This window comes from Zingiber officinale, chromosome 9A (genome assembly GCF_018446385.1).
Source record: "Zingiber officinale cultivar Zhangliang chromosome 9A, Zo_v1.1, whole genome shotgun sequence".
Lineage (NCBI taxonomy): Eukaryota > Viridiplantae > Streptophyta > Magnoliopsida > Zingiberales > Zingiberaceae > Zingiber > Zingiber officinale.
In genome coordinates this window covers 74,945,190-74,963,513 of record NC_056002.1, presented here as the reverse complement: position 1 = coordinate 74,963,513, position 18,324 = coordinate 74,945,190, and the positions used below count along the sequence as shown (strand labels likewise).

Sequence of the window (18,324 nt, the reverse complement as noted above, 5' to 3'; positions counted from 1 at the left end):
TTTATCTAGCTTTTGTTCCACTATTGGGTTTGTTTTTCTAATAATTACTCGTGCAGCAAAATACTGAGCAAGAAGCTGTAGATCTTATAATCAGGTAAAGTAGAAAAAGTTAACTACTTCATTATGCTTTCATCTTAGTATTTGTATATTTGATTTGTCTTCTTTGAACCAGCTTCAAGTCAAAAAGCCAGATCCTCTAGATAGCTGTTAAAAATAAGGTATTATTTGGTTTGTCAGTGATCTTAATATTTGGTAATATTTGGTCTTTGATGCTCACGACAGAGTTCCAACGCTGCATGATTACCTTGTTCAAGCAGATTGCTCATATTTCTTCGCCATTTCGTGTTCTGGTGTTTGGATTGCTATGGATGGAGAAGTTGTGCAATAATTCAGAGTGATGCCACCGTTGGGATTCGAGGTGATAAGTTGCAAATTTCTAGGCTAACCAAAACAATGTGGGTGCTTCTCATGTGGTGTGGTAGGATGTCTTAAAAAGAATAGGACAGTAAGATGAGTAATTTACTTTTTTTGATTGCTTGATCAGATGGCCTTTGGACAAATGCATAACCATAAAAGATGGATAATTCAGAATATTGGTTATTAGGGAGAAAGGTGATAGAGATCTCATTTACGATGAGCCACACAATCTTTTCAAGAAAATAAAGTTCTTATGTGCTTTATATTAACTTGGTTTTTCTCTAATGATTTCTATCTGTTTGTATTGCAGGTTCTAAAATATAGTAAGCATTGTAGAGTCTGTGACAAATGCGTTGATGGCTTTGATCATCATTGCAGGGTGAGGGTTTTCTCCATTCACAACCTTATATGTTTTGTTATCTTGTAGTAATATGCAGTATTCATCTTTCCTAGTAGTGGATCAATAACTGCATAGGAAGAAAAAATTACAAAAGGTTCTTCATCCTCATGGTGTTTGCTCTTCTCTTGGTAAGCACAAATATTTCCTACCATTCCAATAGTTGTATTCATTAATCATAGTGATTGACACTATTTTCTTAGTGTAGATTTATCATCTGTGTGCATCAACTTAGAAGATACTATTTTCTTAGTACGTGAAGGACCTGATACATAGAATGCATTTTATGTCAGGTCCTTTTCATTCTGATTGACTATTGATTGGTCTCCATGCTTTGTGCACCTTGGGCCAGCTTATTCTGCAGTGGGCTGTTGGGATGCTTGTGCTGATACTGTGTTTTGTTGAGAGAAGGAGATTTTCTGCTGAAATTGTTTCAAAGCTGGGTAGTAGCTTTTCCTTGGCACCCTTTATCATTGTGGTGGTGAGTACTCAGAAGAGAAAATGAATGAAAATCACACATCATAATGAGGATTTTTCAAGGTTCTGATACTAATTTGATAATGTCTCTATAATGCAGGCTGTGTGCACTTTATTAGCCATGGTTGCTACTCTTCCAGTTGCACAACTTTTCTTCTTCCATATTCTTTTAATAAAAAAGGTACACTACTTTCATATTTCTACTTGTGACACAGCAAACACTACCAGTTACACAGCTCCTACATTTATATAAAACAAACCTATGTATCCGGTCAAATATCTCTATTTCAAGGAATATATCTTTTATATTTTCAAATTCTTTGCATTCATCCATACACTGAGCATTACTGAAACTTATTATCCAACTGAACTATTACAGCTTGTTATTTAACTGATAGATTTTCCATAGTGGAAAACAAATAGTAGAATTTGAACGATATGGTGTTGTTTATTCATCAATTCTGGAGAAAATTGACACTTTAACTAGCTCATGCTACTCTACATGGATGCGCTTACAGGGAATCAGCACCTATGATTACATTATTGCTTTGAGGGAGCAAGATCAGGAGCAGGAGCAACTTGCTGTTGGTGGGCAGCAAAGTCCGCAAATGTCCCAAGTGAGCTCTTTTACTGGACTAAGCAGCACCAGTTCTTTCAATCAATTCCATCGGGGTGCATGGTGTACTCCGCCAAGATTATTCCTTGAGGATCAGGTATCATACTTTCATTATTTAGAAAGTTATTGTGAATGTAATTTACCATGGTTAAGATTATTTTTGAAAAACCTTTTAATAAGATTTTTTTTACTGTACGAGGCAAATCCATTTAATTAAAAGTTTTTTTTTGGTAAAAAAGCCTAGTTGTAAATCTTTATCAGCACTTCATTCATTTCTCCTTATTCATCATTATCGTATTTTTGAATAAAAATTGAAATAACAAATGTAATCCACTTGCTTATTGTACACTTGGTTCAATGGTTAGCGAACTTAGGTGTGTGCTGTTTGAATTTTGTTTTCATGCATTGACCTCTTTAGATGATTTGTTTCTTGTGAACCTATTTTGAAAGATGCAATATATCTTTTAATATGGGTAGTTAATGTTGTTATAATTAACCCGTTTTTATGGAATTTCGTGAACTAAGAATCTTGTAAACTGCATGCGATTTCTTATTCAAGCTCTCGCTGGAAAGCTAACCAAAATCAACTTAGTTGATCATTAGCTATTCATAAATTGAACTGCATTCACATTTCCATTGCCAACTTCTGACTTCTGAGAATTTGATAGTAGGATAATGTCTACAGTTTGTTAATATATATATTTCCATGACGCATGGGTGTTGGAAGGGAATAGAATGTCGTCCTCGATTTTGGGACTGTGAATGTGTCATGTCAAGTTGAACTTTTACCTTGCTTCAGCTCAATTGTGTAAATAATTGTCAATCTCATGGTATAACTTAAGTTAGATTCTATTACAGAAATTCTAGTTCAAAATTAATTCTAGTTCAAAATTAATGTCAATAGCACTCGTTGCTTTTTCACGTTCGTTTAAAAACAATTGAGTAAAATGCAGCAGAATATAAGTTAAGTAAAAACAATTGCTAACACAGTTTATTTTTACTTGGTTCGGAGTCTACAGCACTCCCGCTTGGTTAATATATATGCTTAGAACTTGTAAAGACAGGTCAAACATTAATATGCTTGGTTAATATATCCATCTACAGCACTCCCGCTTTTTCCTCTAAATATGATTTTCATTTAGCACAGAACTAATGCCAATTTTTTTATTTTGATGCAGTGTTTAAAGAGCTTGAGTAGAAGTTGGCCCTAAAGAAAACTTGTCAGTTACGATATAAACACACTTACGGTATGAATTACATGTATATATAACATTGACATATTATTTAGTACGAGATTTACATGTATGAAAGTTTTCATACAAAATTTCTTGATTGCCTACAACCCCAGGTGTGCTGATGACAAGTTGAAGAAGATGGCTCTAAGAGTGATAGCTGAAAGCCTTTCAGAAGAAGAGATTGCTGGACTTAAAGAAGCAATTCCATGCGATGGACACCAACAACAGCGGTTAGTCAATGATGAGGTTTTGTAAAACTTGTGTGTTTGAAAAATTATTGTCATGAAGTTAAGGATAACTTGTATGATACAAATTTAATTTGTGGATCAATATGTATACATTTTGTTTGTATAATATAAAGTTTTATTTATTTGTTAAATAGTCTTATTATAAAAATGATTGTGGTTGTGGATATTCAATTATATGTAAATTTTGAGTATTTTTTATAATTTTTGCTATTTAATTAAGAAAAACACTATATTTTATAAATTTTAAAAGATAATGTTTTTAAGTAATAAAAGACAACGCTTAAAAAACAATGTCTTTGAGACCAACCACAACACTTTTAAAGCGTTGTCTTTGATATGTGCATTTTTACAACAGCATCTTTAACAACGCTTTTTAAGAACGAATAGACAACGCTTAAAAAGCGTTGTCTGTGTGACCAACCACAACGCTTTTAAAGCGTTGTCTTTGATATGTGCATTTTTACAACAGCATCTATAACAACGCTTTTTAAGAACGAAAAGACAACGCTTAAAAAGCGTTGTCTTTGTGACCAACCACAACGCTTTTAAAGCGTTGTCTTTGATATGACTTTCTACAACACCATCTACAACATCACTTTTTAAGTACATACGACAACGCCAAAAAAGCGTTGTTGTTTAGCTTTTTTCTTGTAGTGTATAATGAATGTTTACAAAGCTTAGGCTTTCAGTATACACTCCAACATGTATTATGGACTTAATGTATCATATTTTTATATTAATAAAGGCATTTGTTTGGTTATTATACTTAGTTGTATTGGTGCCAAATAAACTAAGTATAATAACGTCCTTGAGTAGAAGGTTCTTACCCATATCAATCGATTGGTTGAATCGATAGTGAGATGATATAGGGAATACTACTCTTAATCATTCCTAGTCGATTATTAACATTCAGGGACAATGTTAATGCAATAAGACTAGCATGTAGGTCAACTCGATGACTTGATCTCACAAGTCATGGATATGAAGATATCAAGTTGACACATGGGTATGCATTGGAGAATGTATACTGAATGACCCGCCATGAGAAAGTATCATGGATCGTTATATGAGTGTCATATACTTTCTCATGTAGCTATTAGTATGACTACTAGTCCTTAGACCTGAAGTCACCATGGTTCCCTACATAAGGAGTTATGTACTTTGGTTTCGTCAAACGTCACCCGTAACTGGATGGACTATAAAGGCGATTACTGGGTATGTAATGAATTATGCAGAGGGATGTGAGTGATGTAGATGGGATCTAACCCTCCTATATGACGGGAGAGACATCGGTATTCTTGATAGAGTGAGACCACGAAGTGCATGGCCATCCCCAAATGAGTCAATATAGGATATTGAGCTCATTTGATTTAGTGAGTCTACTTGGAGTTCAAGATTTAGATTGGTCAGAGGATGACACGGTCTATGCCTCACATTGATCAATCTAGATGTCTAGGATAGAAGGACACATGTCATATATTATGAGGAGTCACAATTTGTAGTCACAAGGTGATGTTGGATCTCAACATTTCTTGTAACTTGGGTAGCAATGATGTATTGCTAGATGCCGCTCATTGCTTATGTTTTTAAAGGAGTTTAGAAACATTGCCAACGTTACAAGAACCTATTGGGTCACACACAAAGAACAAGTGGATGGAGATTAGGTTCATATGATGAACCAATTGGATTCGGATTGATTTAAATTAGACTTATTGAGTTAGACTCAATTAGATTCAATTGTTGAATGAGTTTAATTTAAATTTGATTCATTGAGTCAATTTATATTAATGAATTGAGATTCATTAGATTGAAATTGACTTGAGTCAAAGGTTGGATTCAACTCAACAAGGAAGAAAAATTGGTCAATTTTGACTTGACCAAATGGGAAGTTGAAACATCAAGTTTGACTTGATGTATTGCCACTTCATGGAGGATGACTCATCCTACATGGCAGCCACATCATCTCCACCTCATGAGGTGTGCCACCTCATGGAGGTTACACCTCCCATTCCATTTAATGTGGCCGGCCACATTAAATGGGGAGGTTACAATGGTGTGGCCGGCCACACTAATGCAAAAGGAGGTTTTGTTTTTGTGGCAATTGATGTGTGTTAATGCTTCATCTTCTTCCCAGCTTCTTCCTCTCCTTCTCTTGCTGTTGCCATGAGGTTTCATGGAGGGAGAAGGTGTGTGAGTTGTCATCCAAGAGAATAAGGGAAAGTGAAGGTCACAAAGGAGGATACTACTAGTGAGTGTATGAGATTCCTTGTTGTTTTCTCTTTTTCTCTCTTTTAAATCCTACCCGAGAGCCCTAGAAAGTGCTAGCACACTTGGGGTACTCTCTTCTCCATCTTTGAGTGTTAGAGAGCACTTCTTGTTCGTGTGGATATCATTAGAGAGTTGTCTACGTTGACAACTTCGAGATCCGGCATACCTTGGACTTGCGGGATTACGAAAAGGGCACGCATCGAAGGTATAAAAGTTTTCTTTTATAGATCTACTGTAGATCGGAGTTTTAAACACATACTCGATTTTTCGTATGGTTTTCATTTGTACGAGATCCGGTGGCTGGGGCTTTCGGGGTTTCCGCGACGCGAAAAGCGGTTTTCGCAGCCTGAAAAACCCAACAGTGGTATCAGAGACAGGTGCAAAGATGAGTACGAGTTTATTTTGTGTTTTATGAAAACTTTTCAGTTCTGTAATATTCTGTAAATTTAGGATTTTTATAGTTTTTATGGGTATTTTTCTCGTAGAAGCGAAGCACAAGTGTTTCGACACTTGTAGGCTTCGATTACCGAGAAGAATTTTCCAAAACGGCCAAGTTTCGCCCCAAAAACTTTTTGGGACAGCGGGATAAGGCGCTGTTAGATCGCAATGGAACCCTCGCGATGGTTAGATCGTGGGTAGGGGCGCTGCCCCTGGCCCCGCAAAGGGATTCATTCCGCGATTGCGCCCGAAAACCGTAAAACGGAACCGTCGGGAAATTGTACTTGTAAAAATTCTAAAAATTATAGAAAAAATTACAGAAAATTATAGAAATATATAATTTTGAATTATATATTATTGTTGTGATAGTCATGGCCCAAAGACCCAATTTGATTGGATTATTCGTGTTGTAATTCATAATACGGCCTGCGTGCCGTGATGTGATGTGCGTGTTGTATTTTTATTATTCGCGACCTGCGCGTCGTGCCTTTCTTTTTATTCTTGTTGTAAATTAGATTTAGACTCGAATGTAACTCGAGTTTCAAAATTGTAATGTACAAAATTGGAGCTGTGGAAGGTCCACTCGAGACGGAGTTACGAGGAGGGCGCGAGCAACACGAGGTGGTCAAAGGAAGGAGCTTGAGAAGCTGTTGACCTTAGGTTGACCATCCGATCTTCTCATTGGCTTGAGAAGATCGTAGTAGGGCCATGACATAATCACAAAATTATTTGATTAATTATTTAATTAATTGTTTTATGTGTATGTGATGCATGCTAGTTAATTAAGTAATTAATTAGTGCCTTACGATTAGATTAGAGCTAAGTCGTGCACATGATGCACCCTTCGATTAGATTAGATCTATCGAATATATGATACGCATCATCGTTTAGATTAGATCTAAATCACGTCAACTCGTAATGCCTACCATGCCGCCATACCTACCACTACCTCGATCGTATGTTGTTGTTGAATCTGCCAAAGCAGAGCAACACATACTATCTTGGTAGGGTACGGAGGGACAATCTTGGTCCCGCCTATCAACGCATGGGTGAGTACAACTCAATTAGATTGAGTATTCCTAGTTAACTCGTTTGGATCGAGTATAACTATAGGCATTCTTCCAACGGTTGGAAAGATAGGTCAAAATCACATATATATTAACTCTCGGGCGTATTAGCCAAAGCTAACTCGAGTTTTAATATAAATGCGGATATTGAACCTATAAACAAGAGTTGCATAGAGATGTAATTGGTAATCGTTACCTACCGATCATACTAAGTCATGGGCGTATTAGCCAAAGCTAACTCAAGGGTTAGTATGATGTGGATCTTGTCCCACATGAATTATGGAATTCAGTGGGAGCATCATTTAATTAAAGGCCTAATTAAATGATTAAGAATATGATACTTATTTCTGCATTTATTTCTGTTGTAGAATTGCCATGACGTCAAACACGAACATCTTCTCCCTGCGATCTGTCCTTAAGAAGGACAAGCTCAACGGAGCAAATTTTCTGGACTGGTATAGGAACCTGAGAAAAGTTCTCACCCAAGAACATAAACTGTACGTTCTGGAGCAGCCCATTCCGGAGGCTCCTCCTGCCATTGCCATGCGAGCAGACCGAGATGCTTACAAGAAGCATCAAGATGACGCATTAGATGTGTCCTGTCTTATGCTCGCGACCATGAATTCTGAGCTTCAGAAGCAACATGAGTTGATGGGTGCTTACGATATGGTTGAACATCTTTGTCACCTATATCAAGGACTAGCAAGGCACTGGAAGAGGAACTTCAAAGAATACCTGGAAGATCTTAAGAAGAAGAGAAATAAGATTTCTACTTCAGGTATACATGTTATAGAAGTCAACTTCTCTATTTCTTCATCGTGGGTATTAGATACCGGATGTGCTTCGCACATTTGTACTAATGTACAAGCGCTGAGGAATAGCAGGGCATTGACGAAGGGATGGACCTACGAGTAGGCAATGGAGCACGAGTTGCTGCTATTGCTGTAGGAACTTATCATCTATCTCTTCCCTCTGGGCTTGTACTAGAATTAGATGATTGTTGTTATGTGCCTGCCTTGACTAAGAACATAATTTCAGTTTCTTGTTTGGACAAGAAAGGATTTTCGTTTATAATAAAGAACAAATGTTGCTCTGTCTATTTAAACGATATGTTCTATTGTAGTGCACCTCTAATAAACAGACTCTATATTCTAGACCTTGAGAGCCCTATCTATAACATAAATACCAAGCGGTTCAAGTCAAATGACATGAACCAAACTTACCTCTGGCACTGTCGCTTAGGTCATATAAATGACAAGCGCTTATCCCAGCTCCATAAGGATGGTTTACTGGACTCATTTGATTTAGAATCATATGAGATATGCGAGTCATGCCTACGAGGCAAGATGACCAAGACTCCCTTTAGTGGGCACAGCGAAAGAGCGACTGATTTGTTAGGACTCATACATAGTGATGTATGTGGCCCTTTCAATGTCGCTGCTAGAGGCGGTTATAGGTACTTCATCACATTTACTGATGACTTCAGTAGATACGGTTATGTGTACTTGATGACACATAAGTCTGAATCCTTTGAAAAGTTCAAAGGATTCAAGAATGAAGTATAGAACCAGCTTGGCAAGAGTATTAAGATACTTCGATCCGATCGAGGTGGAGAATACCTTAGCTATGAGTTCCGTGACTATCTAGCAGAGTGTCAGATCCTATCCCAACTCACTCCTCCTGGAACACCACAGTGGAATGGTGTATCTGAAAGGAGGAATCGTACCCTATTAGATATGGTGCGATCGATGATGAGTCACACAGATCTTCTGACATACCTTTGGGGTTATGCTCTAGACATGGCAGCTTTTATACTCAACCGAGTTCCATCAAAGGTCGTGATAAAGACACCATATAGGATATGGACTGGGAGAGATGCCCAGGTGTCTTTCATGAAGATTTAGGGTTGTGAGGCTTACGTTAGACGCAAGTCTCAGACAAGTTAGGACCCAAATTCGACAAGTGCTACTTTATTCGATATCCTAAGGAAACTAAGGGATATTACTTCTACATTCCCAGTCAGCACAAAGTAGTTGTGGCAAAGACTGGGGTCTTTCTAGAAAGGGACTTTGTTTCTAGAAACACTAGTGGGAGCGCGTTCAATCTTGAAGAAGTTCAAGATGCGAACAATAGCACTAATGCCTCGATGGAAATTGAACTGGAACCACAAAGTGTTGTGGATGATGTTGTTCCACAAAGAGTTGAGGAACAACAACCAGTTCAAGTAGACATACCTCTTCGCAGGTTTGATAGGGTACGTCGTCAGCCTGAGAGATACTCATTTCTCTTATCTGACCATGATAACGTTATGCTCATAGAGGATGAGCCTACCACCTATCAGGAAGCTGTGATGAGACTAGATTCCGAGAAATAGCTAGAGGCCATGAGATCCAAAATAGAATACATGTACACCAACCAAGTATGGACTTTGGTTGATCCACCTGAAGGGGTAAAACCCATTGGGTGTAAGAGGGTCTTTAAGAGAAAGACTGACATGGATGGACTTATTTATAAGGGTCGCTTGGTAGCTAAAGGTTTCAAGCAGATTCATGGTATTGACTATGATGAAACATTCTCTCCAGTAGCGATGTTTAAGTCCATTCGGATCATGCTTGCTATTGTAGCTTACCACGATTACGAGATCTGGCAGATGGACGTCAAAACCGTGTTTCTGAATGGAAACCTACTCGAGGATGTGTACATGACACAACCTGAGGGTTTTGTAGATCCACAACATACTAGCAGAGTATGCAAGCTGCATAGGTCCATTTATGGACTAAAGCAAGCTTCTCGAAGCTGGAATCTTCGATTCGATGATGCAATCAAATAGTTTGGTTTCATCAAGAATGAAGATGAACCTCGTGTCTACAAGAAGGTTGTAGAGAACACAGTTGTCTTTCTCATATTGTATGTGGATGACATACTGCTCATTGGGAAGGACATCCCTATGCTTCAGTCTGTCAAGACATGGCTAGGGAGTTGCTTCTCAATGAAGGACTTAGGTGAGGCATCCCGCATTCTAGGGATACAGATCTATAGAGATAGATCTAAGAGATTGCTTGGCCTAAGTCAGAGTACATACATTGACAAGGTACTCCTACGGTTTGACATGCAGAACTCCAAGAAGGGATTTCTGCCGATGTCACATGGCGTGAGTCTTTCGAAGACTCAAGGTCCCTCATCTAGAGAGCAGAAAGACCGCATGGATCATATCCCTTATACCTCAGCCATAGGATCGATCATGTACGCCATGCTATGTACTCGACCTGATGTCTCGTATGCTTTGAGCATGACGAGCAGATACCAGTCAGATCCAGGTGAAAGTCACTAGATAGCGGTCAAGAATATTCTTAAGTACTTAAGAAGGACTAAAGAATATTTCTTGATATATGGAGGCGATGATGAGCTAGCTGTAAAGGGTTACAGTGATGCTATCTTCCAGACCGACCAGGATGACTATAGATCGCAGTCGGGGTTCGTATTTTGCATTAATGGTGGTTCTGTTAGCTGGAAGAGTTCGAAGCAGGATACAGTAGCTGATTCTACAACAGAAGCCGAGTAAATTGCAGCATCAGAGGCAGCAAAGAAGGCAGTTTGGATCCGCAAGTTTATCACTGAACTTGGGGTGGTTCCTACCATTGCTGACCCCATTGAGCTCTATTGTGACAACAATGGAGCAATAACACAGGCGAAGGAACCTCGCTCACACCAGCGGACCAAACACATATTACGGCGCTTCCATCTCAATCGAGAGATCATCGAGAGAGGAGATGTGAAGATTTGCAGAGTACCTACAGAGGCTAACATCGCAGATCCCTTGACCAAGGCTTTGGCACAGAGGAAGCATGATGGTCACACTAGGTCATTTGGGCTTAGAGCCTACACTGATTGGCACTAGTGCAAGTGGGAGATTGTTAGCTAGAGCCCTAGAGCCAATCATTTGATGATTGTATTATGGACTTATTGTATCATATTTTTATATTAATAAAGGCATTTGTTTGGTTATTATACTTACTTGTATTTGTGCCAAATAAACTAAGTATAATAATGTCCTTGAGTAGAAGGTTCTTACCTATATCAATCGATTAGTTGAATCGATAGTGAGATGATATAGGGAACACTACTCTTAATCATTCCTAATCGAGTATTAACATTCAGGGACAATGTTAATGCAATAAGACTAGCATGTAGGTCAACTCGATGACTTGATCTCACAAGTCAAGGATATGAAGATATCAAGTTGACACGTGGGTATGCATTGGAGAATGTATACAGAATGACCCGCCATTAGAAAGTATCATGGATCGTTATATGATTGTCATATACTTTCTCATGTGGCTATTAGTATGACTACTAGTCCTTAGACCAGAAGTCACCATGATTCCCTACATAAGGAGTTATGTACTTTGGTTTCGTCAAACGTCACCCGTAACTGGTAGACTATAAAGGCGATTACTGGGTATGTAACGAATTATGCAGAGGGATGTGAGTGATGTAGATGGGATCTATCCCTCCAATATGACGGGAGAGACATCGGTATTCTTGATAGAGTGAGACCACGAAGTGCATGACCATGCCCAAATGAGTCAATATAGGATATTGAGCTCATTTGATTTAGTGAGTCTACTTGGAGTTCAAGATTTAGATTGGTCAGAGGATGACACGGTCTATGCCTCACATTGATCAATCTAGATGTCTAGGAGAGAAGGACACTTGTCATATATTGTGAGGAGTCACAATTAGTAGTCACAAGGTGATGTTGGATCTCAACATTTCTTGTAACTTGGGTAGCAATGATGTATTGCTAGATGCCGCTCATTGCTTATGTTTTTAAAGTTGTTTAGAAACATTGGCAATGTTACAAGAACCTATTGGGTCACACACAAAGAACAAGTGGATGGAGATTAGGTTCATATGATGAACCAATTGGATTCGGATTGATTTAAATTAGACTTATTGAGTTAGACTCAATTAGATTCAATTGTTGAATGAGTTTAATTTAAATTTGATTCATTGAGTCAATTTATATTAACGAATTGAGATTCATTAGATTGAAATTGACTTGAGTCAAAGTTAGATTCAACTCAACAAGGAAGAAAAATTGGTCAATTTTGACTTGACCAAATGGGAAGTTGAAACATCAAGTTTGACTTGATGTATTGCCACTTCATGGAGGATGACTCATCCTACCTGGCAGCCACATCATCTCCACCTCATGAGGTGTGCCACCTCATGGAGGTTACACCTCCCATTCCATTTAATGTGGTCGCCACATTAAATGGGGAGGTTACAATGGTGTGGCCGGCCACACTAATGCAAAAGGAGGTTTTGTTTTTGTGGCAATTGATGTGTGTTAATGCTTCATCTTCTTCCTAGCTTCTTCCTCTCCTTCTCTTGCTGTTGCCGTGAGGTTTCATGGAGGGAGAAGGTGTGTGAGTTGTCATCCAAGAGAATAAGGGAAAGTGAAGGTCACAAAGGAGGATACTACTAGTGAGTGTATGAGATTCCTTGTTGTTTTCTCTTTTTCTCTCTTTTAAATCCTACCCGAGAGCCCTAGAAAGTGCTAGCACACTTGGGGTACTCTCTTCTCCATCTTTGAGTGTTAGAGAGCACTTCTTGTTCGTGTGGATATCATTAGAGAGTTGTCTACGTTGACAACTTCGAGATCCGGCATACCTTGGACTTGCGGGATTACGAAAAGGGCACGCATCGAAGGTATAAAAGTTTTCTTTTATAGATCTACTGTAGATCGGAGTTTTAAACACATACTCGATTTTTCGTATGGTTTTCATTTGTACGAGATCCGGTGGCTGGGGCTTTCGGGGTTTCCGCGACGCGAAAAGCGGTTTTCGCGGCCTGAAAAACCCAACTTCCACGACCCCTGTATGGCCGAGAGGCTTGGGTCCGTGACAAACCGTACTAGCCTCCAGTACATGCACCACTATAGGCGGCCGAAGCGGACGGTCAGCTAAGTAGTTATTTAACTACATAGCTAAGGGTCCCTGACCACTCATAACTCAAACCCTCTGACTACTGTACCCTCAAGACCCACTACTCCAGAGTGGTCGAGGCTGACAGAACACTGAGCGGCTGAATGAGCGCGGCAGGACTAGCTCCACTCCTAACTACGACTCCCCAACAGTGGTCGAAAGGACGGCTATAAACAACTGACGACTCTCTTAACCACAAAGAAGACGATAATCGTCAGATGCAATGAATGATGAACATGATATATATACATATATAATAATGATACCGACACTGTCATCATCAATGCAACCTCCGAGCCACATGAGTACCCCACAATATGAGTGTAATCATCATGATACCTCCACCATATATACCACCAACCACATGCACACAACTACGCATGTATAATCGACCAAAGATCTCCAATAACCCCACAAGACACATGTACACAGAACATAAGTACAATCAACATGTATTCTCCGGTAAACACATCAGACACGTATATATACAACAAACCTACAACCAACACAACTCCTCCAAAAGTACATAACAAATACGTGTGTACATATGACATGCAAATGTATAAGCAACATGATGACTCCTATCATGCGTACCAACCTACATACAGTCTACATCATATACCCAAATCAGCATGGTAATACTAACAGCCCGACAATCCCTACAAGACCTACTCTACACGTTTAATCACAATAGAGTAGATATCAAGAGTTGAGACTATATATGAATTAAATAGATCATCTCTAAGCTCAACCAAAAGTAACAAGCAAGAAAAATAGCAACTGAATACGATATAAGGTAAAGTAACCTAATCCGTCAAATAACAACCATGCACTAAGCTCAAAGAAAATCTACATAGAGGCAAAGGAATAAATACCCGCCTTGATATGTAGATCACGTCCTGAAATCCCACGCCGAGACGCTCATCTCGAATCCAAGTCCTGCGATCACATAATATATTTAGCTAATTGCATACGATGTAAATAACTAAGCAACTTCCCCCACCTAATTAGAATAATCCTAATCAAACATGATTAAGGATTAATCCTCCAACTAACCTTAATCATAATACAACCTAATTAAATTAGGTTATACATGTTACATCTCCAAAACTCCTCCAAATCAATAATCCAATTTTATCCAACATCGTATCAATATCTCCCAATTCGATAATCATCCAATCAACCTATCACAAAATCGAATCTCTACCATAAATCCACAACAACCTAACATCATCATCAATAACTAACCCAACCACCACATCTAATAACCCAACCATCAATCAATCCAATAATCCAAAGAATGATCACATAACAATCTATATTAACCAATCACCATATCCACATATTCCAACCCAATACAAAACTCAATCAATCCAACACATACCAATAACCATCATGTTTAACTCTACCTAATGATCCAAATCCAATACTATAATAAATCCATCCTTAATCCAACTCCTACAACTAAACATAATCCGCAACCATCAATTTCAACAATTCATCTCTACTAATCCAAACATCAAACCCTACATAAATCTAACCCACAACAAATCCAATGATTCTAAGAATAATCATGCAACAAACCATTAAAACACCTCATCTAGCATATACTAATGAAAATAGTAGAAATACCTCACTAGAAATCACCTACCGTGAGGTTTTGACAAAAACTCAAGAGCCCTAACCAACAAAACCTTAGTTAGTCCTCAAATGGACCTTCACCACTTCACCGAGACTCCAACAGCTACAAGAAGAGTCAAGAATCAAATCTCTACATCCCAAGTCAGAAATGGAGATTAGATCACTAGAAAAACTAATACGAGCCTTACCTTACCCCAATTTCGGCATCGGGACTCCGTCCACAACAAGGATCAGCAACTGATCAACGTCGGTGAGAAAGGGGAACCAGAATCCAGTGAAGTGGACCTCCCTGACCCAAGCTCCGACAACGAGGAGGCGCTGGACATCCACAAGAGGCAACTAGGGCTCGAATCTCCCCTCCCTTACTAGGCCCTAGCCTTGCCGTGCCCTAGCCGCTGAGCAACAGCCAATCGCGAGCAGGAAACCACCGAGAAGACGACTTCTCAGTCGGAGATGGCCGGTACCGTCGAGATTCGGAGACGCCTTCCCTCTAACAACTCGTGATGATGAGATCGCGGTGGAAGGAGCCTCTCCGTCGCCGTCGAGTCGTCAGCTCGTGAGAGAGAAATGGGAGAAGTTGGGTCATGTGTGTGCGAGAGAGAAGAAAGCCCCCATGCCACGAAAGGAAAAAGGGAGGAGGAAGGTTCAGCCGACGGTCGACGTTGATGCCAGGCGACTGGTGAAGAAACGAGACCGCGAGGGAGAAGAGTCTGGGAAGGAAAGGATTGGGCGAAAGGGAAGTTCGGGAGAGAGAATGCAGAAGGAATTATAAACCTAGGTTATTTAAAAACTTAAGTTAGTTTAATTAAATGCTAAGTTAATTCCTCAATCAACTCCCATCTTATTTTGGGTATCCCAAACATGCTCTCTCTGTACCCCAAATCCATCCCCTCAGAACGGGTCTTACGGGCCCCGTTTAATTCTCGAAAAATTTCTAAAAATTCCTGAAAAATCCAATAAGATTTTTCGTACAATAACAGTTAGTATTATTATTTATGCGATATCTTACATTCCTTGTAAATAATCCATTTTTTATAGAAATTAACCCTTTATCTCTCAAGATCATGTTCCACATGGATTTCAAGTCCTGGATCCCAATTTTTGATTGCTTGATAGTGGTTTCAGAGCCACAAGTTTACAAGGTCTATTATACATGTTTCTGATTTATGGTTTGTTTTTTTGATGCGACTTTTGAGTTCTAGGACTAGGCAACTGTAGGGCATCTCCAAGATATAGGAAATGAAGTTATATTTCTGGTGATTATCTTATCTTTTGTGTTGACTACCTTTTATACGTCATGGATAGACACTCTCCAATTTAGTTGGATTGTGTATCTATTTCTATACCTGTCTAGTAGATATTCATTAACTTGGTGTAGCATGATGATACTTAGTCAATCAGCTCTATTTTCAATTGTGGTCATTGTTGACTATGGAAGTGACTAGTTGACACATTGAAGACTCTACCTTGATGAAGAGAATGTTGATTCTCTAGTAGCACTGACTGATATCGAGTTGGAAAGTGAGGGTCGAATCTATCAACAACCTAGTGGAGACTAGAGATTATAGTCTCAGAGAATTAATCCTACCCTACCACCAGTGGTACCAGCTCCTGCTACTACCAACTAGGTGAAAGATAGAGTTGTATACAATTATTGGCTTGGTTAGTAAAGGATCAATTGATTCATGTTGTCTCGATCAATAGAGGACCAATTTAGCCTATTTCATGGAGTTTTTGACCTTTTAGTAGCTTGTGACTAGTTAGATAACCTAGAAGGAACATTTGAGTACATAATTTGTACAGATGTAGAAAGGATTGAATTATATATATACCATTGTTAGCTTGACTAGTCAATAGAGGATCGAGGTATCTTATTCCATGAGGACTTTTACAATGGACTGTATATACATGCTTTGGATAACTTAGAAGATATATTCAGGTAGATGGCCCCCAATGATATGGAAAAGTGTAGAGGTAGTTGCTTAATACTTATGCGATACAACTGTCACACCTCGAGAGTAAGGTAATCCGAAGAAAATCTGACAGCACTTCCCCTGTAACAATGACAATCTGAAGTATATATACATACATCCACAAGCATACTCATCAGCTATATACTTTAGCCCACACGGCTGGATATAAACACACCAGCAGTTTATAAGTAGCCCACACGGCTTGAAATAATCACAACCAATGCAGTTAATAGTCAGCCCACATGGCTGAAACATAGCACAGCAGAAATCACAAAATAACGAACATGCACTACAAGAAAAGCCCTCATAGACATCGATGGAACAACAGCGGTTCTAAGCAAAAACTGATGTGTTTGAGTATTTTACACCGGGTTTTCCAAAAACTGGTGTCTATAAGCACAGATTTTCGCTCAAAGACATCTGTTTTTTAAGCTGATGTCTATGAGCGCCTTTTTTTGTTAATAGACACCGATTTTAACAGCGGTTTTTAAAACTCGGTGTCTATGATAAAATAAATTAATTTAATTTTCCCTCCAATACTTAGCCGAAATTTGTAACACTTCACTCTTCCTTCCAAATCTAAACCTATATCGCGTCGTCCACCGTATACCGTCGCGACGCCACCACCACTTTCCTCCTCCCCGCTGGCCGTCCAACCATCTCTCTCAGCCTCATCTCCCTCTTCTCCATCCTTGATCGATGTCACTTCCTCTCCCAATCAGGATCTACACACGACGCTCTTGCTTCTCCGTCCAACCACATCGCATCAACACACGGGCTGCTTGGATCACGCTGCTCTCATTCGCCACTCATCCAGTCCGCCATTGGATCGGCTTCGTCAACCCTTTATTATCCAACTTTCCCCTCTCCTCCAGTCCTCCCGTTCATCCTCTAAACCCTAGCCTCCTCAGATCTATCCCATTTAGGATATTTTCTCAAAACCCTGTCGTCCTACTTTCTATTTTTCTTCTAATTTGTTTCTCTTGCTGACTTTATATAGCCCCATTTTCCAGTTTTCATCTGCCAAGGTGATTCTTTTCATTTTATTTTTAGTTTTTTGGTGTGATTGATGCATTTTTGTTGTATATTTTGATATATCTTGTCCTGATCTTTTTTCTCTTGATTCGATATAGTATGGTGGAAGCCAAGGATAACGATGTTTATGAGGAGGAGCTCCTGGACTATGAAGAGGAGGAAGAGAAAGCTCCAGATTCGGTCGCTGCCAAGGTTTCCGGTGAAGCAGTGAAAAGCTACTATAGAAAGCTCCCCGGCGTCCTCATCGTCGTCGCAATCTTCATCTAAACCACCAAGCGGAATAGGAGGAGGATGAAGTAGGATTCATCTCCTCATCGCGATTGCTATAAGTATTTTTTTTTTTCTAGAGAGTTCCAGTTTCATTTCTTCGATTGCTTTACACACACTCCATTTTGGGGTTTCTGAGACAGTGAGTATGAAACTTGCAAATAAATATAATGCTTTATGTTTAAAGGTTAGGTAACAATTTTTTCCAGGCAACTTCTTGATTCTGTACAGAAAGGAAAACTTGAACCAGAAGTA

General features: G+C 39.2%; 1 protein-coding gene across 1 annotated transcript; it reads left to right on the top strand.

Moving 5' to 3' along the window:
* Positions 1 to 866: 866 nt before the first annotated feature.
* Positions 867 to 18,069, top strand: LOC122019275 (probable protein S-acyltransferase 22). The gene is made up of 5 exons (XM_042576761.1): positions 867 to 945; positions 1,167 to 1,295; positions 1,392 to 1,472; positions 1,810 to 2,099; positions 17,901 to 18,069. The coding sequence occupies exons 1-5, from the start codon at positions 925 to 927 to the stop codon at positions 18,067 to 18,069; spliced, it is 690 nt and encodes a 229-aa protein (XP_042432695.1). The 5' UTR covers positions 867 to 924.
* The last annotated feature ends 255 nt before the right edge of the window (positions 18,070 to 18,324 follow it).

Excerpts from the sequence above, each read along its gene's own strand:
- LOC122019275 (XM_042576761.1), top strand. The coding sequence starts at position 925 with ATGGTGTTTGCTCTTCTCTTG. Across the intron at positions 1,473-1,809 it reads ATATTCTTTTAATAAAAAAG|GGAATCAGCACCTATGATTA; the intron begins GTACACTACTTT and ends ATGCGCTTACAG. Across the intron at positions 2,100-17,900 it reads TTAATAAGATTTTTTTTACT|TATGGTGGAAGCCAAGGATA; the intron begins GTACGAGGCAAA and ends GATTCGATATAG.